Here is a 27,466-nt window from a genome sequence, read left to right on the forward strand (position 1 = left end):
AGCGTAACATATATAGATATCCGACAGCTGAAAGGTAACGCATATAGATATCCAACAGGTGAAAGCGTAACGTATATAGACATCCAACAGGTGAAAGCGTAACATATATAGACATCCCACAGGTGAAACGTAACTTATAGATATTCCACAGGCGAAACGTAACATATAGATATTCAACAGGCGAAACGTAACATATAGATATTCAACAGGCGAAAGGTAACATATAGATATTCAACAGGCGAAAGGTAACATATATAGACATCCAACAGGCGAAAGGTAACATATATAGACATCCAACAGGCGAAAGGTAACATATATAGACATCCAACAGGCGAAAGGTAACATATATAGACATCCAACAGGTGAAAGGTAACATATATAGACATCCAACAGGTGAAAGGTAACATATATAGACATCCAACAGGTGAAAGGTAACATATATAGACATCCAACAGGTGAAAGGTAACATATATAGACATCCAACAGGTGAAAGGTAACATATATAGACATCCAACAGGTGAAAGGTAACATATATAGACATCCAACAGGTGAAAGGTAACATATATAGACATCCAACAGGTGAAAGGTAACATATATAGACATCCAACAGGTGAAAGGTAACATATATAGACATCCAACAGGTGAAAGGTAACATATATAGACATCCAACAGGTGAAAGGTAACATATATAGACATCCAACAGGTGAAAGGTAACATATATAGACATCCAACAGGTGAAAGGTAACATATATAGACATCCAACAGGTGAAAGGTAACATATATAGACATCCAACAGGTGAAAGGTAACATATATAGACATCCAACAGGTGAAAGGTAACATATATAGACATCCAACAGGTGAAAGGTAACATATATAGACATCCAACAGGTGAAAGGTAACATATATAGACATCCAACAGGTGAAAGGTAACATATATAGACATCCAACAGGTGAAAGGTAACATATATAGACATCCAACAGGTGAAAGGTAACATATATAGACATCCAACAGGTGAAAGGTAACATATATAGACATCCAACAGGTGAAAGGTAACATATATAGACATCCAACAGGTGAAAGGTAACATATATAGACATCCAACAGGTGAAAGGTAACATATATAGACATCCAACAGGTGAAAGGTAACATATATAGACATCCAACAGGTGAAAGGTAACATATATAGACATCCAACAGGTGAAAGGTAACATATATAGACATCCAACAGGTGAAAGGTAACATATATAGACATCCAACAGGTGAAAGGTAACATATATAGACATCCAACAGGTGAAAGGTAACATATATAGACATCCAACAGGTGAAAGGTAACATATATAGACATCCAACAGGTGAAAGGTAACATATATAGACATCCAACAGGTGAAAGGTAACATATATAGACATCCAACAGGTGAAAGGTAACATATATAGACATCCAACAGGTGAAAGGTAACATATATAGACATCCAACAGGTGAAAGGTAACATATATAGACATCCAACAGGTGAAAGGTAACATATATAGACATCCAACAGGTGAAAGGTAACATATATAGACATCCAACAGGTGAAAGGTAACATATATAGACATCCAACAGGTGAAAGGTAACATATATAGACATCCAACAGGTGAAAGGTAACATATATAGACATCCAACAGGTGAAAGGTAACATATATAGACATATAGACATATATAGACATCCAACAGGTGAAAGGTAACATATATAGACATCCAACAGGTGAAAGGTAACATATATAGATATCCAACAGGTGAAAGGTAACATATATAGATATCCAACAGGTAACATATATAGATATCCAACAAAGGTAACATATATAGATATCCAACAGGTGAAAGGTAACATATATAGATATCCAACAGGTGAAAGGTAACATATATAGACATCCAACAGGTGAAAGGTAACATATATAGATATCCAACAGGTGAAAGGTAACATATATAGACATCCAACAGGTGAAAGGTAACATATATAGATATCCAACAGGTGAAAGGTAACATATATAGATATCCAACAGGTGAAAGGTAACATATATAGACATCCAACAGGTGAAAGGTAACATACATAGATATCCAACAGGTGAAAGGTAACATACATAGACATCCAACAGGTGAAAGGTAACATATATAGATATCCAACAGGTGAAAGGTAACGTATATAGATATCCAACAGGTGAAAGGTAACATACATAGACATCCAACAGGTGAAACACGACACAGTATTATTTACCTTATCCTGTTTTTCTTTTGCTTGTTTTTTAAACTGTTGAAAACTGTGAAGAGCTGACCTCTGGTTCAGTGCAGTATTAGTAGAACTCGGACTGGTATCAACTGTCTGGACAAGACTTGACCAGGAACCAAGGTTTTTCAACTTTGGTTTAGCCTGTTATATTACAAACGTTTTATTTTTGTAAACTAATGCATTACAAAAAGCAACTAGCAAACAAACGAAAGTACGTCCTTCATATTAGTTTCACGTATTAGACGACAAACATTTTAACATAAGTTATAAAATCTTGATGCATTAAAGACATATTTAACACTGCAATTAAAATAATCTCTTTGATAATTATTGTAAACAAGCTTTCTAAAGTTCTGTGTCATTATAAAGATCTTAATACTGTTAATCACAATTTCACAATCAATTTTCTGTTTATTTTAATAACTTAATTAATCACTTTTAAAGTACATCGTTATAAACTACAACGTACATAAACTCTATTTCAATGTCAAAATATTATTATGTATAGTATTTTCTAGCATTAATACTCTTTACTACTATTCACAAATTTATGTCCTTATTTCAAGAAATATTGCATCAAATAATCATTATTATTTAGTGTGCGATGTGAAACTTCAGAGAACAAAAACTAACAATACACGAATATGAAAGGCAACTTTGATAAATGCTCAGAAGTGGCCAAAAACTATCTGAACGTAAGCTCCAAGGATTACTGAAAAACTTCATGAAAAACTCATTAGATTTCACACGCATCTATCAAAGCCACTTGGTTCGAGAACTCTTAACACCAAATAAGAATCAGTCAGAACACTTTTATAGAATTTAGAAAAGTAGGAGATACAAAGTCATTTTCCACACAATAAACTTCAATACACTTTATTACTGACACTTATAATTTATAATCTTTCTTTCTTCTAAAGCTGTTTAGAAGAGATTTGAAAACTCAACCTAAATTAAACTGTTTCCCTAATCATGATTTTCATCAGGAACCCCTAAAATTAAAGGATAACCATCCCTAATTTTGATCTTATAACCATAGTGGTGACAACCACTCAGCAGAAATATTGTTTGTTGTTTTTTGGATTTCGCACAAAGCTACTCGAGTGCTATCTGCACTAGCCGTCCCTAATTTAGCAGCGTAAGACTAAAGGGAAGGCAACTAGTCATCACTGCCAACTCTTGGGCTACTCTTTTACCAACGAATAGTAGGATTGACCGTCACATTATAACGCCCCCACGGCTGAAAGGGCGAGCATGTCTGGTGAGACCAGATTGAACCTGAGACCCTTGGATTACTGAGTCGAGCGCCTTAACACACTTGGCCATGCCGGGCCCCAATAGCAGTAAGAGACACCTATGCTACTACTCTGGTCCAAATAACAAAACTGACCAGTACAATTATAACATTACAACAACTGAAAATGCAAGGCATACCCAATGCCATGTTTCAGTTTTGAACCAAAGAACATCTAACTCACAGGCCAGCATGCTAACCATTAACACACACACAAACTGAAACCAGTCTTAATTAAAATTATTTTTTAATGTAATTACAAACTTTCACATTACCTCTTTTGATACTTCAGGCTGTTTTTGTCGTGCTTTCTTGTCTCCTGTTCCTAGTACTGGAAGTTGATTTCCTGGTGGAAAAACGTTAACATTGATAAACATAACTCTGTAAAATAAAAAATTACATTTTAGTTAACAAGTCTAGTTTCAGTTAATACTGTCATAAGATAATAGCTTTACATAAAATAGTTTTGTTGTATTTTTGTAAACAGGATATAATTTAACTTGGATATCAGTAAAAAAAACAAGCCTTTAAAAGATAAACATAAAACATAAGTTATTAAAAAAACAAACAAGTACGTTTCAGGAAAATTATTCATAACAGTTTTTCAAACTGGGTTTGTTAACAAGTAAACACGTTCTGTTGACTGTATCTATCTAGTGAACATTTGGACCACAAACAAAAACATACTTGACAGGTTCTGTTGACTGTATCTATCTAGTGAACATTTGGACCACAAACAAAAACATACTTGACAGGTTCTGTTGACTGTATCTATCTAGTGAACATTTGGACCACAAACAAAAACATACTTGACAGGTTCTGTTGACTGTATCTATCTAGTGAACATTTGGACCACAAACAAAAACATACTTGACAGGTTGTGTTGACTGTATCTATCTAGTGAACATTTGGACCACAAACAAAAACACTTGACAGGTTCTGTTGACTGTATCTATCTAGTGAACATTTGGACCACAAACATTTTGAGCTGCAAGCACAATTATTCAAAGGATTGCTGAAGGTATGCACTGGTAGCTCAAAACCTTCTTTCACCTCAAAACTGCCAACACAGATGCAGTCCATTAACAATGATTTTCAAGTACACTCTTCTTTGTCAATTGCAACAATTACGTTAATTTTGAGAAATGACGTACCTCTAGTTATATGTACACCATTCTCTGTAAAATGTTACATAAGGTTTGTTAACATATTAATTATCTTATGCTGAAAACATAATAAAACGTTGTTACATCCAAGATATGGTGCAATTTGATGCTAACAGTTTTGGGCTGTTGCATCATTTCAAGTCAAAATTTATTTAATATTTTTCTTTTCTTGAATATCTAACAGCCAATAAAAATCTCAGCAAAATCATATTCAAAAGATAACAGTTTTATAGAAAACAGCTAACTAATATTCTTTTGAATCTCTATAGCAGTATCTGGAGACCTTCAGACCATTCAATGAATCTTTAAATCATCACCATTAATATTATAGTGTAACTTTATAACAAAACTTAAATATGTTGTCACGAAATTATAGCAGAATCTCACAGTATTTATAAACAAAATTAGATTAAAAAAAAAAAATGGTAGGTGGTAAGTAAAATTTACAAACAGAGACTGGAAGGTAAAAACACCTTCAGGGATTTTGAGATGCACCTGGGGAAGACCTGACATTGTATTTTGAAAATTAATTTATGATGTATACCCAACGAGCTTCCTACAATACAAAGTTATAACTGAAATACTGAGATTTAAACCTTACTTTGATGCATTTGTTTTGGATGAAATAACTTTTTTAAAAAAATCTTAGCTTTAGCCCTAATTATTGACTTTTAGCCTTCTTATGAATTTTTATTCTGATGGTGGAAATACATTTCTGACCTGTGCAGAGACAACTTAACTAAAATAATTTTAAAACAGTGAATTCCTGATGTTGGCAATGTAATCTACTACTATTCAACTACCTACACATTACTTTTTATAATCTCCTTGTTACTAAAGTTAACATGACATCATCTGAAACCTAGGATTACTTTCCTCATCACAGTCTATTTGTCAGTTTTCCTCCTCCTATTTTTCCTCAAATAGATACACAGTAATTTAAAATTTATTTTAAAAAGCCTCAATTGTCACAATGTGTGTGAAGGGTAAACACAACTTTCTATTGTTGTTTAGTTATGGTATTGTTATTTTTAAACTATGAAAATGTAATATATTAACTTCACAAATTTCTCCTACATTTTTGTTTAATTTACTAAAGTAACTATCCTGCCAGTTAATCTTACTATAAAGCAACAGTGCTACCATTTAACACCAGTATCATACTTTTGCTGCCACTCAAAAGTAAGTTTATTGTCTTTCTTGAACACTAGATATGTAATTACTATATGCATAAATTTTTAGTGAGATATTATATATTTATATTAGTTTTACTACTTCTGATGATTTGTTATTTCATTAGTTCTTTCAATAAAGTAATGTAGTGTACACAACACTAGGCTTATTTATGGCAGAAGTATCAACACTGACTGACAGTTCAGCAGTTACGTAACACATGCATCATGGAAGTTGTGTCATGTATTTAACTGCACTTATCAGTTATTTATGCATATTTATAAAAATATAAACTTATGAGAATACTGTACCGTCTTTTACATTAATATGAACAAACCTGAATTTCCTGACATAAGGCTATCATTAAATCCTGGTGGCAGAGTAAGGTCTGGTGGAGAGAGCTGCTCCATTTGTGGCTCAGGATCAATACTAGTTGTCAGCGATGTCTCTCTTAGATCAGTTTGTGGCAAAAGCGAGTCCAAGTAGATATTTTTACACTCGGTTGTTATCTGTGATACAGATGAAATGTTAAACACCCCAGACATGGACGTGACTGGACCAAGCTCGAGGGAAGAGGAAACTGTCTGAGTTGGATATAAATGTGGCAGTGTCGACGATTCCGACTCTGTGCCCACCAACTCATTTAAAGAAAGGAAAGTTCCTGAAGAAATAAAACAAAATCTGTTATAACAGTACACAGTTTCTGTCTGTTCTGAAAATGCATGCACACTTCATTTCAATGTATATAAATGAGAATGTTGATAACAAACAATTTAAAATACACATTTCTCCCATAATTCTGGAAGCTTTTCTTAGACATTTAATCACAATAGTTAATATAATTAAGGCACAAAACAAAGTGTATAATACTCTATGACTTTTTCATCATTTTAACACAAGTGTCATTTAACTGAAACTACAGTTTATAAACTAACATTCGAACACAAGAATAATAAGTCTGTAATAAGCCTAAGAATAGGCACTGAAACTTTAAAACCTTGATTTTATTAACTGTTAAGTTAGATTCTATAAAGAACTGTGAAATTTCTGAAATAAAACTGTACAGATGAAAGGCATATGCTACATTATTTTAGTTGATGGAGTTAACTGTTATAATTACAATGTCTATCCTACCCTGTTACATACTATACAAATTTTAACCCTTTGCAGACTAGTGGAGTCATTTGGTAATTCTAAATGCAGCTCACAACTCACTTTTAACTTTGCCATTTACCAAACTTTGATTTCTGTCATGTATCTAACCAATAAATACTGTTGTTTTGATACACTGATTCATAAGCTCTGTTTATTTCTCCAAATGAAGTTTCAGCATGTTCACTTAGCTTGAGAATTAGTTTTATGTTTCTACAATCTCTCTTTATGTGAATTTATTAATTGAACTCCCAGGTCTTAAAAATGGAAGAGCTTTGAATTGTTTGTTAGCTTTGGAAAATGATAAAACCTAAAGCTAATAACTATCAAAATAGAATGTCCTAAAAGCAAGTGTTGAGACTTTCACAAATTTTGTGCAATTTGGATTGAATATTTTTACAGTACTTTTAGCATTCCCACTGTCAAGGAACTTTTAATCAAGTGTAAGATATTTATATCAATGATGAGTAAGTCTAATTACGTATAAAATAATATTTACATCTATAACGTGTTTGTCTTTTTGGACAACCAACAGTAAATTTTTATCACACTTGATTTACACTTCTGGGCATGTTCTAATAAATAAGCGTGAACAATGACTTTATACTTGCTGTGATGTTTCAAGGACATTCTGTAGTGTAGGAAATATTTAAATAACTAAAGACCAAACATTTTTTTTCAGATTCCTCTTTACACAAAGCTGTGAGAGAAGAAACACAACCTGCAAGTCAGTGTTGTAACCAAGTCTTATACTACTGGATGACAACAATTTCATAAGAACAAATTAAAAAAACCTAGTGGTCTAAGAGCTAAACTAACACTGACCTGAACTAGATTGTGGAGAGAGAATAACATGTTTCTTCAGCACAGGTGGTGTTGTCTTGCTCACTGGTTGTGACAAGGTGAGACTATGACAATTAATCACTGGTTGCTGGTTTTGCAGAGACACCTGGTGTTGACCTGAATAAATTATTCAAACTGTAATTAAAAATAGTTTAACATTAAGAGAGAAGTGTTAAGTGACTAACAGATTACAATAAAGTTTTCTTCCAAATAACTCATATGTTGTCATTACTGAACTTTATTAACTGTTGTCTTAAAGTAGAATATAAACACATATTCACTGCTTGGTTGAATGTGATAAAACAAAACCACTCCTATTACTGTAACCACACTGCAGACTTTTATGTCTTTAGTGGTTCAAGTTCTCTACAATACGAGGGCTGTTCAAAAAATATGCGGACTGTTTGAATTGCGCGGCTCCAGTTAGTTCCAGGGGAATCCGCTTGGTGTCGCTAGGTTCACACAGATCAGCTGATTACGATGCCATTTCCTGATTGCAGATATCTTCATTTGTGTATTAGCTACGCGATTTTAAGTGAAGTGCGATTTTTTTCGTTTGGCGGATTTCAGAATGAATGACCTGAAGGAGCAACGACTTGCTCTGAAATTTTGTGTTAAACTTGGAAAATCTGCGACTGAAACTTTTGCTATGCTTAACACGGCTTACGGTGATGTTGCTATGAAGCGTACGGCATGTTTCAAGTGGCATGAACGTTTTAAGGATGGTCGACAGTCCATTGAAGATGATGAGCGCCCTGGACGTCCTTCCACCGACTGACGACCCACACGCCGACAAAATCAACACCCTGGTGCGGCAAATCGGCGCCTGACTGTCAGGAGCTTGCTGAAGAGTGTGGGATATCAGTTGGATCTTGTTACCAGATTTTGACGAAAAATTGAAGATGCACCGTTGCTGCAAAATTCAGTCCTCAGAACTCGAGAGTTTTGGCCAAACACTCGATCACTGTTCTTCCCCACCCCTACTCACCTGACCTTGCTCCTTCCGATTTTTTCTTGTTCCCCATACTCAAAAGACCCTTGAAAGGAAGAAGATTTGAGACGATTCCGAGATTAAGGCAAATGCGACGAAGGAGCTGGAGGACATTACAAAAGAAGCGCATTCAGGACTGTTTCAACAAGTGGAAACACCGTTGGGATAAGTGTGTGCGTTGGGGAGGAAAGTACTTTGAAGGAGTCACAGACCTGTAACTTCTAAATAAAGTACATTTTGTTTTATGACGTCAGTCTGCATATTTTTTGAACAGCCCTCGTATATTTGTGCAAATGAACAGTTGTTAAAATTATTATGGATGTATAAATGATGAAACAAAAGATCTTTAATCAGACCATTTTATGTATTACAAGCCTTAGAATGACTAACAAAGAATTTCCACAGACTAACACTGCTAACAAGGATATTTACTAATGCATGCTTTTAGTAGTGTATTGGTCTACTGGTTTGGACGTACTTGGCTGCTCAGTCCACTAGTTGGTGTAAAAGTTCTGCAGCTAACTAACAGTCACTAATCAAGTTTATAAGCTTACTGGTGGATGTACTGGTTGGTTAATCTACTGATACATCTAAAGGTTTTGCTGCAAACAGACAGTCACTAATCAAGTTTATAAGCTTACTGGTGGATGTACTGGTTGGTTAATCAACTGATACATGTAAAGGTTTTGCTGCTAACAAACAGTCACTAATCAAGTTTATAAGCTTACTGGTGGATGTACTGGTTGGTTAATCTACTGATAGATGTAAAGGTTTTGCTGCTAACAGACAGTCACTAATCAAGTTTATAAGCTTACTGGTGGATGTACTGGTTGGTTAATCAACTGATACATGTAAAGGTTTTGCTGCTAACAAACAGTCACTAATCAAGTTTATAAGCTTACTGGTGGATGTACTGGTTGGTTAATCAACTGATACATGTAAAGGTTTTGCTGCTAACAAACAGTCACTAATCAAGTTTATAAGCTTACTGGTGGATGTACTGGTTGGTTAATCAACTGATACATGTAAAGGTTTTGCTGCTAACAGACAGTCACTAATCAAGTTTATAAGCTTACTGGTGGATGTACTGGTTGGTTAATCAACTGATACATGTAAAGGTTTTGCTGCTAACAAACAGTCACTAATCAAGTTTATAAGCTTACTGGTGGATGTACTGGTTGGTTAATCAACTGATACATGTAAAGGTTTTGCTGCTAACAAACAGTCACTAATCAAGTTTATAAGCTTACTGGTTGGTTAATCTTCTGATAGATGTAAAGGTTTTGCTGCTAACAAACACTATAAGCTACAAGCTTCCTATTTTCAAAAATTATTTCACCATCATAAGAGAAAATTGTGATTAATTGCAAGAGGTTGTGTTCAAACAACTGAGCTGTACAAAGCTATTTCTTTTGTCAAACATTTAACTATCAGTGCTCACATCAAGTCCAATGAATGAAAGTGACAGCATGCACACACATACAAACAGAAAAACTGGTGTTTTTGAAAAGCTGTAATTTAATTCTAACCTGAACTAGTTGGTGGAGAAAGGATAACCTGCTTCTTTAGCACGGTGGTGCTGTCTTCGTCGATGATTGTGACATAGTTAGGTTTTGAGAATTAATCACTGGTGGCTGGTTTTGTAATGACAACTGAGGTAGAGCTGCACAAGTTTATAAGAATAATTTGTTTAATAAATAAAAGCAGTTTTATGCATCTAACACAAGTTCAACATTTCTAAGAACATAATTATGGATATGTAAGTTAAGAACAACATACATACAATACAAAGTTTATGCTGAAAACAAGTGTGTGTGCATAACATAATATTAAAGGCCACTATAACAACTTTGTTTTTTAACTTGACCTGTTAACTATTGTAATCAGCAAAATAAGGAATCAAAAGCAACAGATTAATAGAAATTTAAAAATTGTTTGGATATACATAAAGTAAAACTTTCTGATCAGTAATAAAAAAACAATATACAGTAATATATTAAAAGCAAGTATTTTTAAGGTTTCTCTTAAAACATTCTCAAAATAACAAGAGAAAGAAGCAAGCCTCACAATCTAAAAAAAATAAACTAAATCGTATTACAGTAATTTTTAAAGCCAGAACTAGATACCATTTAGAAGGTTCACACTAACTTCGACACATCTGGTTACATACCTTCCATTATGAGAAAAAAACATCACAAGATATCAGTGAAGCCCTTCCATTCTAGAAAAGGATAATTTGTTTTGTCTTACGAAAATTTCTATATTTATGTAGTTAAGCACTGTTTTTAGTTTATGGAAAGAGTAGCCAATGGTCAAAGGTCACATGAAATTACACAATTAATGGTTTAATCATTATAACTGTTCAATCTGTCATGCTTTCCACAGTTTTTAAACAAACAATAAACTCATTTAATTCAAAGTAAAAACAACAATACTTACTCTTGACTGGCCAGCTACTGTGAGGATATCTTTGCATATTCAATTTTAATTCAGGCAAGTTCTGTTCCTCATTTTATACAAAAATGGTTGAAAAAAATAATAAAGGAGGTGTTGTTCCTCTAAAACCAAATTCATTCCTCAGACATTTTTAACAGCAGTTTACCAAGCAAACAAGAAAGTCTTACTTACTATACTTTGTCAGTAAATGGTGCCATAAGAACTATGAAACTGTATACCTTCTTGTTTGAAAGTACTGTATGAGGAGTTGAGGCTGAGATCAAGTGAGGAGGACTGGCCACCTATGTCCTCATACTCCTGGTTAAACTCCAAGTCCACTGCTTCATCTGTTTGGAGAATGTCGTGCAGCTCTGGATGCAAGGAACGTAGATGCGGTGGTACCCCTTGATGATACATGTGTTGCTTCTCTTCAGAAAGCTGTCGCTGGTATGCTTGTTGAGAGATGCCTCGACCAGCAACTTGGTCCTGTTTATACATTTGTTGTGATGAAGACTTGTGTTCAGGATGGTGCTGTTGATACACCTGTTGGGCAATGGTCCTGTCTTCAGGCTGTCCTAGTTGGAGAGACTGGTACACCTGTTGGGAACTACCTCTATTGTCTTGTAACAATGGCTGCTGGGAGTTACAGCCATCATCAAACTGATGATATCCTTCCTGAATGTTATTTCTCACATTAAGCTGACTATGTTGAGAAGTAGTGGGAGGACCTTGAGATGGTTGTTTGCTACGTTGTGTTTGCTACAGTACAGAAAAATACTGTTTTAATACAAGTTCAATGAAAAAAAATGTTCATTTTTATCAACTGTCTAAAGTAAATTATTCCTCCTGGACTTTTATTCAAGCAAAAAGAGTTTAGATTTTTTCCCTTTTATGGCAAACCTGTACCACAGATCTAATTTCGATATTCAAAAGCATTGTAATAAAGAGTTGAACCAATGAACATTGTAAATAAATGCTGAGTGTAACATTAAATATTTATATTTATAGCACTTTTTAAAAATATATTTCAACTGTTTTCTGCTCACTTCTTTCAAACCTTTTTATACAAATACAATACATTAAAATATTTATCTTCTTCAGGCAAACCAAACAGCCAAACACATCTTAAAAAAATACATATATACGTGATCGAAATATGTTCATACCATAACCAGTTGCACGCACAGTTATGAGAGCTTGGTCATCACATGTTACACATAAAAGACAACAACTTGAATATGTCGAACATCCAAGCTATATAGTGCACCTGCTGTTTTATAAGGTAAGCTTTGGAAAGGATAAAAGTAGCACTTTTGTCTCTTCCATTTTGCAATTATTCTTAAGAAAAACTTGGTTTCAAATGAGAATAAAGACACATAATACTGTTTACAACATTCAACATTTTCAACTTTCTTTATACTTATTAGAATCCATATTAAAAGCAGATAAAACACACATTACTTAGTTGTTTGTACAGAGGTAACTGATTTAACTGTTTTCTTTGTGCTGTATTCTATTTATAATACTTTACTAACATGTTAGAAACTAGTTTGTACTGACTTTGTAAGCATTTGATGCTTTTGACCTGAAAGGCTCTCATGGAATATTTACAGCTCAAAAACCTCATGATCAAGGCACAATATTATTTAATTGAGAATTACTGGCTAACCACAGTAAGAACAAATTGGTCAGCCACAGTGCTATGCCATGCACAACTGAATAGTGGGACTGAATGTCACTTTATAACATGCCAAGAACTATGTGTTGAGCATGTTCAGTGTTACATCTGAGGCTCGACCTTGGATCTTCTAAAACGTACCCAACAAACTCACTCGGCCACATCTTAGAGGGTAAATTAAATACAGAACCTAGTAGTGTTATGTTAAAGTAAACATTTCACTTAACACGTGGTGATTGTTGTAAACATAGATGGGTTACATACAACAGAAAAACAAACAGTTTTGTGATTAACAATGAATCAATATACAATACACCCAAAACCACTTCTTACCACCCCTCCCATAATCTAATTTTCTTTATTTTAAGTACATGTTATACATAACAGATTATCAAAATATATACAAACATAATATCCAATAATGTCATACACGAGATGAAAGAGTTGTATGTCGAGAAAAAACTAAAAATGCTTTAAAATTTAAGTGATTGCACTGAAAAACGTTTCCAAATGATTACCACATAAGATTAAGTCATTCTTAATAATGACATGCCTTAATATAGCCGAATATAAAACACGTTTCTCAACAAACTTTACAATATTCAAATATATGTGCAACCATACTCCTATCAACCGTTTACAAATCTTTTGCGCTCCTAAAATATTTTCTTACCTAGTAATAAATAAATGCCAAGATATATCCCTTTTAAACTGTTAGCTACTTAATTACAGAATTACGTAATTTATACTAAGCACCAACTCAATATTTATGTGGCCTTAACTGTCGCTATATAATAATAATAACTGCAAACTGGTATTATAATAGGAAACTTCACACACAATCAGCTGAACCAGATTACCTCATTTTGGTCCTTCTTCGGCTTCCGTCTGAACTCTGTGATTAAGTCAATAATATCATTAATTCATATCTATACACCACATTTTATTTATCATACATCAACTACCTGTAAACAAGATATGTAAATAATCTTCTCTTAAAATACATTATTAATTTTGAAATGAAGTTTTCTAAAACTATCACACCTAAAGTAGAATCAGTAACTATTCACAATATTTAAATAATCATATTATAAAAAATTAAATATGACTTTTAACATCAACTATTCAACTTAAAAAGACGTATTTGGTGGGTCGATTCCCAAACAATGCTTTCTTTCTGCTCATTCCGTAAAGTGGTTAAGTATTGGTTCCTGTCTAAACACAAACTGAGTGAAGCCTACTTACTGCTGTAAAGTAGTTAAGAGTTAAGTTCCTATCTGAACACACACTCAGTAAAACCTACTTTACTACTGTAAAGTGGTTAACGTAGGTTCCCGTCTTAACATAAACTCAGTAAAGCTTACGTACTACTGTAAATTTGTGCAAGTTCTTGTCCGATCGTGAACTATTTTGTGCAAGAGGATCACAGCCCAGCCAACCAGTACAATACACATCTTCCTGCCTGAACATCAATGAGTGTTATTTTGCCAATAAATTTTTTCATAAGTAAAAAGATCAAGTCTTTATTTTACTATTTCTTTAACATGAATGTCAGAAACTGTGGCACTTCTCTACAGCCCACATAATCTATTGAACCCAGTCTCATCAACTGGTGTAGTGAATAACTACATTTTATATTAACCTGTATTAATAAAGATTCAAAAAACTTTCTATAAAGACATAAGAATGTTAAGGACCTTTCTAAATATATGGATTAATATTAGAACTGATCATGCAACAGATATAAAACGCACTACGTTTTTAATGGAAGTGTAATAAAACAACTACAGTTTTATGGTGACAATTAAATGGAATAATTTAAAGCTGTCATTATTATTTAGTGTAAAAGACACAGATTTCAAAAGTGGAATGGAGACCACTGTCCCTCCCCTGAAAGGTGGTGGCAAAGCCCTAATGTAAGTGAATCTTAAGCTGTTTTGGACAGTCTCTGGCACATCATTATTGTAAAAAAATAAAACTTGCTTCAAAATGAGTTTATTTGTCTTCATTTTATATTTCCTCCACAAATGCTATAGAAAATGATGACAGTGATACGTCTGCAAAAGCAAGTTTGTGTTCATGACAAAATTAACAACTGTACAAATCCAGCAGTTACTCTACAAAAAGTAACCAAGTCTAGATGCATATTTCATCAGCAGAGATCCAACGAGCTTTGAAAATTCTCTACTTTGGCTCTCTGTATCATCAGTAATACAATGGTGCTTGATTAGAGTTGTCTTCACAATAAAATGACTCATTCATTTCAACATTCTCTAAATTAATACAGTTGAAACAAGTAATAAACTCCTCCAACCCCTTACAGATGTCAAACCAATCTCCAAAGGATTTGTTTGAGCTTCATAGCCTACATGTAGATGTTACATACACATGTGGACACTCATTATAAGAGCTCATTTTATGCTATAAACTAGCATTGTTTATTTTGAAATTGGTACAAAGTTGTAATCACACAATATATGTAACTGCATGTGATATTTATGGCTGCTACACTGACTGTGAACATCATAGTTGGAGACAGTTTAAACTGTACTCAGGTCTTAGTATTATATTTGAAAATTCACAATTAAAAGGTTTACATACATTTTAAAAACACATTATACTTTGTATTTGTTCTCAACACTTATGATATTATTCACTGAACACAATTTTTTCCAAAGGGTTGCACATGTCTCCCAAAGAAACTGTAATATGCCAAAAAGGCACCATTAATTCGTGTGAGATAAGTGGCAAAGGACAAGAAAAGAAAACCAGACATTAAGAATTAACTATATGCGACCTGAAAATATAGTAAAAAACAATCTTCAAAGTTCTTCTACGAAAAATTAAAAGTATTTTTTCTATTTCCTAATTTTAATTATTTGATTGCACTGTTCATAATGGTAGAGATATGCAAGAGGAAATGAAAAAAAATACATAAGCATTTACCATAAATAACCTTTTGTTATTCATTTAGGAAATTCTGAAGATAATGCAAATGAAATACAGAAACTATAAGATAAAGAAAAGTATTTTATACTTCAAATGAAAACCACCTTGCAACTGAACTACTCTTAGTTTGAGTGCAAATAATTAACAAAAATAATACAAGAAAGACATAACTAGAAGCCCATTATTTGCGTACAAAATACTTGTGAATTTAATAAAACTTTAGAACGTTCCCTAAGGAATACTTAAGAGTTACTGAATGTTTTTACAGTTACATCCTTCCCCAGCCGAGATCATAGAAAATATATACAAAATGTATCACCCCATGCTGAAAAGGTTATCACTTTAAGATATATAACGCAATATAAAAATGTCCAGATAAACTTATTCATTCTTGGAATTCATTTCATTTAAAACTGGAAAAAACAATTTTGGACACATTAAACTCCTGCAATTTGGTTTTCATTTTTTATAAATCTGTATAGTTAGATTAAAAAAAAACTTTTAAAGATGAGATGTCCACAGTCTTTTCAAACCAACATGCTAAGGATAATAAAAGACTTGTCAGTGTCTTGTTCTTCATCGATGTAAAATAAAATGCATATATATATAAAAAGACTAAAAACTTCATTCTAACATTTCACACAAAATGTAAATAATGTATTTTTCTGGAACTTCTTGTCACTTAAAAGTTTTTGATGTTCAACCAAACTACAGAATTATTCAAAATTATTAGATAGTCCCTCAGCATTAACACAGGTGCTCATAATGAACCCATTACTTCCTGTGGCTACTGTCAAAAGAACATTAAACATGCTATGTAGTTTTGAGTTCAGTAAAACTACATTCCCAGTTAAATAATTTTTGTGAGCTTTAAGTTTTTTTCTTTCTTTTTAAGATACAGCCACAGTAAATGAATCATTTTGACTCGTTTGAGTTTTAATACGTTAAGATAGATGTTTGTAGTTTGCGAGCAGAATCATGTGATACTGGTATTTTCTTGAGTTTGGGTAATTACTAGAATGATATAAAAGTGACAGTCAGATTACAACAGTTAGTTGTTGGACTGATTACTGAATTGGGAAGGAAGTTTGTCTGTTATTTCAGTATTGTGAATTTTGAGTTTAGGTTCCAATGAAGTACTAAAGATTAGAGCTTAGTGAGTTAGCCAATTATCTATGAGTGCTGAGTAGTGTCACATAAAGTAATTAATTAAGAAAAACTGTTGTTTGCCACTGTCACTGAACTTGTTCACCACGTCTTTGTTAGGGCAAAGCTTCATTACTTATTTTACACTGCTGACTTCAAAAAAGGCAACTGGCTAGTAGCACCAAAAGACCTCAAACAATAAAAGAAACCATTAAACACTCATGTCAGAAGTGGGATTACTTTGATTTAAAAAAAAACAAAACAATACCAAACTTCAAGATAAAACAAAAAATTACTCAAAATGATGAGAGAATGAAAGATTCTAAAGAAAAAATCTGAATAACAAAATAGAAAGATTCCTGAAGACCAAGAACAGAACACAAGTTGACTCAACAAGCATGCACAGATAGGGGTCAAAAGGAAAGTGTCGCATCTTTAACAAAATGCAGTTCAAAAAGCAATTAAACAACGTTATTATTAAGGTATATCAATACACTTAGTATCAGAACTTTAGTTCATGATCAAAATTTTAAAGTAAGATTTAACTTCTTAATTTAAAAATGAAATATTTAACTTTTTTTCACTTCCATATTAGATGTCTACCTGCTCTAATTCTCCTTTTATATCTTCTTCCTACTTGTGTGTTTTAGAATGTCCACTAATTATAAACATCAACTGTATATATGGTGAAATGCCACAAGTTCCTATCTTCATTTCTTATATGCACACACACATAGAAGCTACTCTTAACTCCTGTTTTTGAAATTACTTACTCACACTTACTTGTCTATGATACATACTTTTACACACACAAAAAACTATCATGTGAATTATATAACTGTCTTTCACGTGAGTTACTTTTTACAAAAGATGCAATCTTTCATCTGGTGGAGCGTGAAGTTAATGTAATGAAATAATTTGAGCCTATACCTAAGTTACTCAGAAAGCCAAATAAATTACAATAGTTTTGGAACACACTTCTTTACTGTTTGTGTTTAAAAATGCATAACTGATAGCTCAGCGAATTATCTTTCTGACAACTAATATAAAAAAAAATGCAGTATTAATAAAATACACTAAGAGTAGAATTCTTAAGTCCAACTACACTTACAAAAGGTGGTAGGTGATAAATCTATGGTTTTTATGTATAGTATTTATCAATATGTTATTGGCGTAGATAACAAAACTTAAAAAAAAAAAAAAAAAAAAATTTCTCCATTGGTCATGGACCCAAGCTTCTCATGTCATGAAATTTGGTATTTCATTTAACTTGTGTTATGCTCTATACTACTACTGCTACACGTTACTTCACTAGAGATGGTATTAAAGTAACAAAATATAAAAGTTGAATGGAAATATTCTTTCAGTATTTATTTAAGAGGTTCTAGAGGTTATGTAAATTGAAGTACAAAAACTTAAGTAGTTCTAGAGGTTATGTAAATTTAAGTACAAAACCTGTAAGATAGCAAGAAGTATTTTTATTCTTAACGTGATCACGTTACATTCAGATTACTCAAAGAGACTGAGTAAGAGTGACTATGTAAGTTCCCAAACAAATCTTTGTTAAAAATACAATGTGTACAGTGGCTTTTATTGTTCACTAAACGCTCGCAAAGTCTCCTTACGATACAGGTAGTATATCTGGAATTAAAGTGAACTGTCCAATACAGGGTCAGTTCAACTGACCAGCCCCATACATAAAGGACTGAAACAGTAACTACAAGAGTGGAATCCTGAGTACCTGTATATCAAAACTTTAGGAAATTTAAAGTGACTAGTACAACAATATATGTGGAAGAAATAAGGTCAAAAACAAAATCTGTGCATTAAATAGAAAGCATGAAAATAATTTGGCTCATAATGTAAAAATAACTATTAAGAATTTCTTTAAATACATTAAGACAGGGGTAGGATGATAAAGGAAGGATTTTATCTGAAAGTCATGACTGGGTTTTTAAATTCTACTTTCTCTAAAGTGTTTATTAATGTAGTACTCATCTTGAATAGTTGATAGATGAAAAGATGATGATCACGTTAATTCTGAGCTTGTCAAAAATAATTGGAAAGATGAAAGAACATTAAGTTTCCTGAAGCAGATGATGTCTCCCAAAGTGTTTTGAAAGATGTTAAGGATTGCATACACAAGTCCTTGAAATGTGTACAGAAGGCAGAGGATTGGAAGTTGGATAGTTTTACTAAAAATTGTGCCAGTAATTATAGATCTATTTGTCTCACATCACTTGTGGGAAATATTCTGGAAATTCTCATAAAAGATACTTTGCAAAGTAAATTCAGATATCAAATTTCAAGGCCTTCTAACAATGGTTTTAAGTACTTACACATTTTAAAATTTTGATCTGTAAGTAAAAGATAACGTTTCCAGTGACTTATGTAGTAATTTTATCACTTCATTTTTCACCGATGATTTAATCCAATACACACGGAATAATTTTTAGACATATAATAGTATTATGCAAATTATTGTTACTTGTATTCTCATGAACAGCTACTTGTTTTCAATCATATCCACATGTGAACCCGAACTACATAAAGAACAGAAGCTTGAACAATGCCAGTTTTTGTATGCCATTTAACAGTTGATTATTCAGGTTTGGTAATAAGGTACATGAAGGCTTGAAAGAGAGAGTACAAACTGTATCCCAAAAATATGTAGCGGCTTAGATTTCAACCAGTCTGAGTAGAAGGTGATTTCCATGTTGATATTAAAAATAATTCTGTTCATTTTAAACTTTCATATTCCATTTCCATAACCATTGAAACTTTCTACATGAACATCAAGTTCTTACTGGACTCGATCGGACCAACACCGTATCCATCACCAAAAAATAAGAAATCAAATTATTCTTTTTATTATTCAAAAAGTTGAAAATATTTTACATAGAAGAACTCGTTATGTAAAATATTTTCAAAACCGCTTTTTATATAAATTCTCAACAAGTGGGTTTCTCGACATCACTGATTATTCTTTTTATTATTTCTAAAATAATTTCAGACTGTAACAGAAAATTTATGTTTATCGTACAAAGCTTAAGACTCAACCATTTTTATTTGATTATGTTCCTCTTTGATGAGTGTCTAAAACACTATGATACAAAACTGTAAATTACATGGATAATGCATAGCTCAAATTACTGTTGAATGGTGTTATGCTAGAGTTACTTGTCAGTATACCTCATAGAAAAACTATCGTCTTTCATTATTTAACCTAAGAAATCTAATTTCTACATTTATTACTTTTATAACAACTAGAAAAAATATATAAAAAACAAGACTGTATTTGCCTTTGTTTTTATTTTGGACTGTCAGTCCTCCAAGAAGTCTCAATCCCTCTTCATGTCCCTAGTAACTAAAATATTTATTTGAAATGTGCAAAAAGCAAGCAATGTTCTATAACCATTATAATTTAACTAGCTCCATAACTAATGCACATGAACCTTAAAATAACTTTCTTAGCTGTTCGGTAATGGGTAAGTTAGATTAAACAAATGTCATGCTACACAGATAAAGGGAGATTGAGAATTTATTTTTAACATTATCTTTCAAAGAAAAATAAACTATGTTTTGATACCAAGTCTATTCATTTACAATGATAATAAAGTACTTTAAATTTTGAATTGCAAAAAGTCATGACATGCACATATTATCTAACTATATCTTGAGTTAACAAGTGTAATATTTAATTGTTTTCATCTTTTTCATGCAGATTAACCCATTTTCACATCAACAACTTGTTTTCAAGCAAGAGCTATGTACATCAGCTAGCTCACATAGTTCCAGCTCCTCTATATATTGCTGGGAACTTTGTTAGCTGACCCAAAATATTAGAAAACAGGCCAGTGTACTGTAATTTTGGAAAGATATGGACAAGCCAGTTTAAATTACTGCATACATAACTGTCTGGTGTGTCAATGAAAATAACTATAACACAAATATTGTGATGCATCTTACACACACCATGACCTTACCACTTAAGAAAGCAAGTCTATCCACATGGTATATTCTTCCTTCTACAACACTTCAACTGAAGTTTGTAAAACCAAATGATTTGGTTTCTATTTATGCACTTTGTGCACTAAACCCTTCCATCTGCCCAGCAATCAGATTTAAATCAGTCTTTGTATAAGAGTTAACAGCAGTCTGTGATCCCTTTGCCCAAAAACTAAAGATATCAAACAACTTTCAAAATCTGTTACTTGGGAAAATGGAAGCACATTTGTTGATAATACCAGAAATATGATGCATATATAGAAACTATATGTTTCCTTTCATTTCTTCAGTAAAATGTTTACTGTTTACTTCTTTTCCAATTTTTCCACAGTAAGAAATGGATATTTTATTCACACCAATAAAAGACAAAGGAGATTCATTTCATGTATATTTTGTAGGTCTAGTGTTGATGACCAATCCTCCAGACTGACACGATGTTATTTATTTTAACTGTAATAGAATTTTTACAGGTATAAACTATGGTGAAAAACACTGGTGTGTTATATTTCAAAGCAAATACTATTTTTGTATGTATAATTTTGATGAAACGTGTAACCAGAGTAGATTATACTTAACTGCACTGTTATCTTTCACGTATAAAGTTCTCAATAAAACATGTTATCAGGCTACACTGTATTTAACTGCAATGATATTTTGAACATGTACAAGTTATTTAATCAAACAGGTTATACCTAACAGACTTGAGGGTGTTATATGAGGTATCAAATGGAAAGTTAATTTTTATTCTGCACATAACAAAGTGGACTATTCATTCTCAAATATTTAAATATAATAACTGATATAAATACACAAGAAAACTTTGTTAACCCTCTTTTCAAAAATGAAGTCAGTCATGTATTGGAAGTTGAAATAACCAAATAAATTGTAATCGTTAAACCTGTTACTCTTTGTCATATTTCAGTCTAAGTTGTTTATGAAAGTGAATTCTAACAAGTATCTTTAAAATGTTATTACCAATGTATACTCCAATTTTGAAAATAGTTTGAGTAAAAATAATGTCTTTTGGCAATTCACTGATTTTTGAGCTGTGTCATTTCATTTTATGAAGAAGTTCATACAGCTATGGAAGAAAAACAAATGTTCAAATTAAACACTACTTACCAAAAAAAAAAAAACAATATTCATATTTGCCATGTTTTGAGTGCAGTGTTAACTGAGGCAGACAGCCAAATATTTCAATGAGACAAAAATAATCACAAAATCAATGTCACTGTTATTTTTTTATTTGTCATATTTTAAGGTAATATACAACACAAGAATACAGTTGCTGAACATTAACAAGAACAATCATGAACAGTGAAAATGACAAACAGAACGATGCAGATGACTGACAATCTACTCCTATTTACAGCTATCAATGGAAAGAAATTAGTGTTAAGTGACATCACGGAACACTTATTGCTAATGAAGAATGACCTAACAACAAAACAGGTAACACTAGTTGTGCCTTTTATTTTCCACCACACGCAATCAGAAGCACGTGTGACACGTTTGTCTGTAAACAGCATTAAGATGACTGAATACATCCAGTCATTTTCATTCAACATGATAGATACAAAAAGGACATTGTAAAACCTGTTTCAGCAGGATAACAAGTGTATACAAATATTCTGCAAGATCCAGCACTATGGAACACTGACACTAACTCAATATTATTTTTTTACTTTTAAAGAAATATTTTGAGACAGCCCATGAGTGCAATTGTGCCAAGGTCAGCCAGCAACAACTTTATGGGATAAATATTTAGTTTCTTCAGAGTGGAATGCAACACTAGGATATGGAAAGCTATTTAACTTTAATTACACAAAGGAGAATCTGCTGAAAATTATACTTTTTTTTTTATTATTGATCCAATTGTGAAAACTGCTTCACAGAAATATCATGATTAGACTTAACGCACATTTTCATCGACACATGTTTAAATCACACAATGTTCATGTAATATTTATCGGGGTGGGAACAAAATTCACTTTTGTTGTATAAACTTAAAATTACATTTAACTGAAATGGTTAAAAAAAATGCACAAGCAGATAAAATACTAGCCCTAAGCATGCATAAAAATGAGGGATCACTCAAGTTTTATAAGAAAACTGCATTTGTTTATACTGTTTAAAGACAATAAATTTGACAAAGTGAATTTAAAAATCATATTCAAACATGCTAAAAAGTTAAGATTATCAGTAATTATCAGCATGACTAGAAAAGGCTTAAACTTTTTATTCAGACAACTGTTCTGAAGGATAACCGTAACAGGTAAGCAGTTATAGATGTGTAAGCTATGTACAACAGGATTACCTTTCTCTGCTTTATAAAAATTATTATCAGAGGAGTGAAAACAATATTGAAATAATATCTACTAAACATCAACTGAAAAGAAGAGAAGTAAACAGATGAGCTCCATTTGTTTTTCCTTTTGAAATAAACCCCCTCATGCAAACTTGTACACTTAAGTTATTTATAAAATGATTTAATTACCAGAAGCAGTCAGCAAACTCTCTTAATGCATGTACTTCATACACCTAACCTTCAGTGCTACCATGGATACCACAAGATAATTCTTCCTTGAAAAACACTGTATAACATGAGCACACATTACTATTATCACAACACGCATACCACTAACAGAAGTACCATTTTTAGAAACTATATTAAAATAAAATATTAACCTCAAGAGAATTAAGTTAAATGCAAAACATTTTTTAAAAACTTAACCAACCTGAACTAATGCTAAGACTATTTTAAATGCACCACTTCAACATTCCAGTCACAATGATTCTTTCTACAGTAAAAAAAAAACACCACAAAGCAGTAATCTATCCTATATTTCTTTATAAAAGATTAGTGCTTATAGCCACATACAAAATAAAATTTACAGCAAGTGCACTTGTTTTATGGGTCAAAGAAAACTTTTAGTAAGGGAAGTTATAAACTGAAACAAAGAATGAAAATAATATCTACCCCCCACACACACACCTATAATGTACACTTACATTGTATAATTTACATTTTAAAAAACACATAACCATGTATTTTAAAGGCTTTATCACATCAGTATTGCTGGGTATAGTTGGACTGTCAATACCAAACTGTTCTCCTTTCTCAAAGACCACCACATTATCAAGTATAGTTGTAATTCATAATAGGGACTGTTATGACACAAAATGGCAGCCATAAAATATGTTTAAAAATGTCTGAATGTTAACAGCTTTTACAGACTACTGGTTGAAAAGAAATAAAACTTGTACTTATAAAGCTGTTTAAATTGCTATATATATGTTTATGAAATAAATCACAATTTTAATATTTAAACATATTTTCATCTGAATATGAAAGTGACTTTTTCAGGTATTCATACAGTAAAAATAACTAACATCTCTCTAATCCTTTTAAGAACTCCTATATCCTATCCCTTATTATACATTAGATATGGATAATGCAATACATTAGGCATAGAATTAGATCTGAAGGTACATTGGTAGACCTCCTGATGTGTAAAATCAAACTGGGTTATGCATGTCTCGCTTGTTTTTACTGGTGTACAAAAACAAAAAGGAACAAGTGTCATACATTTTTCTTTTTTTCATTTTACGAAGTTGGGATCAACGTGTGTGCGTGTAACCAAGCTAACTACAGTAACTACAGTTTTAATGCAATAATTTGTACTGAAACAAGAAAATCAAAACTACAAAATCCAAGTTATTTAACAGTTAAACATTATATCCTTATTTCTTCACAAATCACTAATTATGTTAATCTGAACCAAAGAAGGAATAAAAATTTTAGAAATCTATATAACTCAATTCTTGTGATTTTAGCTTCGTGTTAAATTGTATCATTAATTCATAAAGACATTTTCTATAAACTAAAAAGTACTTGTCATTTTCAAATAGTTACAAGTCCTTACTGTTATTGCAACTCTCAAATCAACAGGAAGAAAAGTTATGCCGAGAGTGGCCATCATGTGAAAGAATAAACTTAAACTTAATAAATATCTGTTCCTTATCTATGAAATACCGAATAAATTTTATACACGAAAAATAAAGACAACAAGGAATTATCTATTAATTCCTTTAGAAATACCAACTACAGCAAAGAAATTTTACAGCCTATAAAAACATCTAACTGAAAGCAACAATTATTTTAACCACCAAACACAAAATTTGGTGAAAAGTAAAAAAAAATCTACACAAGTACACACACACACAGCTACTGCCCTAAGATAACTTTCTGTAACACAGCCTCTACTGACCATATAATTTTTACTTACAAATTATTTTTTTTTCTGTTATGATAATATCAAACACATGAGAGAAAATATCTAGGATCCAGAATATCATCACACTGACTATGATATGAATTTAGAAACATTTTAAGAGTTCAAGCTTGTAATCAACAAATGTCAGCTGAAGTCTACAAGTATCAAGGATGTCAAATTCCCTTTTCTTTTTAATATCACAATATATAAGAGAACAGTCCTTCTACATAATTCTGATTGTCAGTTTTCTTAAGTCATAAATATCTGACAGAACAAGGAGATGTTTTAATGAGTAAATATCACAGAGAAACCTGATGAATGTGAAAGTAGAAGGATAAGTGGAAACAAAACATTAAAAGAAGGTACAAGATAATTTTGTTTAAGACATGAAATGATGTGTTTTGTACCTTTCAGTAACACAGACGAGGTTCTTTGTCACAGATTCAAGTTGCCAGAAAAAAAAAACTGTAAACATTTACAAGTATCCAATTACTAAATGAGGGTTTGCTTAGCTTTATTAAATATCTTGTCTGAAAAACTGTCATTTACAAATACATAAACACTGATATAACTTCCTCCTACCTAATCTTCTTACTAGAAAAATTTTAAATTACAAACATTCTAAAAATATTAAAACTGACTGACCTCAGAACACTGCACTCTTTGACTTCTGACATTATCAGTTTTGCAAATATGAAAGCCAAGGAAAATTGGCTTAAGAAATACAGTAACTTATTTACACACAGTGATGAAGAAATGTTTTAACACTGACACAAGGAGCATATGGAATAACTTATTTGAAATGTTTTGCATTTTAACTTTATACAAGACGGTGCTGGAAATGGATTTAGTTACATGTAAAATTTGTTTATAAATGTAAAAAATAGCAGCACCAATCTTAAAGAAAAAACAGGTATATCAGTGAGATATTTTTCTATGAAGATAAACATGATGAATTAAATTCTAATGATGGAAATCTATAGTCCAAAAACATTGTTTCTTTTACCAAGTAGTGTGACAAATACCCAGGTGTTTAAAAACATTGTTTGTTTGTTTTACCAAGTAGTGTGACAGAAATACCCAGGTGTTTAAAAAAACCATATTTCATGTTTAAGACAATTATACAGTATCTTGTTCAATTTTCATTAAAAAATTAAAAGATTGTGAAAATGCCATTATTACGGTTTGTATGACCTTGGGCACCATATGCAAGTTTGCACACTTCTCCAACTGTCGAGAGAGAGAGAGAAAAAGATAGATAGAAATGAATACAGTAGCATTTTAGCTGCTCTTGGTGTAGCTCCTATCTTGTTCCAGCTTACCCTCAGTCTTCGAGACTCCAGAATATGGGGCCGGGACAAGCATATTTTGTTGGCAGGGATGCAGACTGTTTGTATGATTTGCAGCTGCTAGATATAAAATGGTCTAACCTGACTCAGAGTCACTGGTGTCAGATGAGCTACTGGTACTGGTACTGCTACTGCTATCACTGTCACTTGAACTACTACTGCTAGCACTTAATCTGCTTGGACCACCAACATCACCATGGGAGTTTTCGATCTCTGTGGAGAGAAAGACGGTGAAAAAATACGTATAAAGTAAAAGAAAAGTAAGCCCTAAAACTCAGATTTTCTCTGAATTTTTCGAAACATGAGCAGCACAGAAATACAAAGTATAATATCTCGTGTATTAAAATTGTTACAAGTAAAAACAAACAATGCGAGTAAAAATTTCTCATTTATGTTTAAGGTAAGAAATGTAATAAATTTATTATCCCCTCCACATTTCTTTTTGTGACAGATGTCAAGAATTTAATTTGACAATCAAATGTTATTGCTCATTACTTTCAAAAGCTTAACAAACACATTTTCTGAAGAAGTAAATGGATAATTTCTGGAGAGTATTTTGGTCACCTAACAATTTTCTGTATAAAAACAAAATTATTCTGGAACTCCTTTTCATACTCCATAGATCAGGGGTTCCCAACCGGTGGGAAGCCTTGGCAGGGGGGGGGGGTCGCAAAGCCTTGGCAGGGGAGTCGCGTAGCCTTGTTAGAAGTAGCTTGGGATAACATTAATTTTATTTCA

The 27,466-nt window shown here is 32.3% G+C and overlaps 1 protein-coding gene across 1 annotated transcript in view; it reads right to left on the reverse strand.

Moving 5' to 3' along the window:
• LOC143245932 (uncharacterized) overlaps window positions 1–27,466 on the reverse strand; it is an 83,688-nt gene that overhangs the window by 12,253 nt on the left and 43,969 nt on the right. The window contains exons 4-12 of the mRNA XM_076492185.1: window positions 26,810–26,941; window positions 15,314–15,364; window positions 13,860–13,894; window positions 11,561–12,080; window positions 10,415–10,468; window positions 7,877–8,011; window positions 6,237–6,560; window positions 3,836–3,906; window positions 2,255–2,407 (exon numbers count right to left, since the gene is read on the reverse strand). Coding sequence (XP_076348300.1) covers window positions 2,255–2,407; window positions 3,836–3,906; window positions 6,237–6,560; window positions 7,877–8,011; window positions 10,415–10,468; window positions 11,561–12,080; window positions 13,860–13,894; window positions 15,314–15,364; window positions 26,810–26,941 — 1,475 coding nt within the window. The remainder of the gene's footprint in view (window positions 1–2,254; window positions 2,408–3,835; window positions 3,907–6,236; window positions 6,561–7,876; window positions 8,012–10,414; window positions 10,469–11,560; window positions 12,081–13,859; window positions 13,895–15,313; window positions 15,365–26,809; window positions 26,942–27,466) is intronic.

This window comes from Tachypleus tridentatus, chromosome 3 (genome assembly GCF_004210375.1).
Source record: "Tachypleus tridentatus isolate NWPU-2018 chromosome 3, ASM421037v1, whole genome shotgun sequence".
Taxonomy (NCBI): Eukaryota; Metazoa; Arthropoda; class Merostomata; order Xiphosura; family Limulidae; genus Tachypleus; species Tachypleus tridentatus.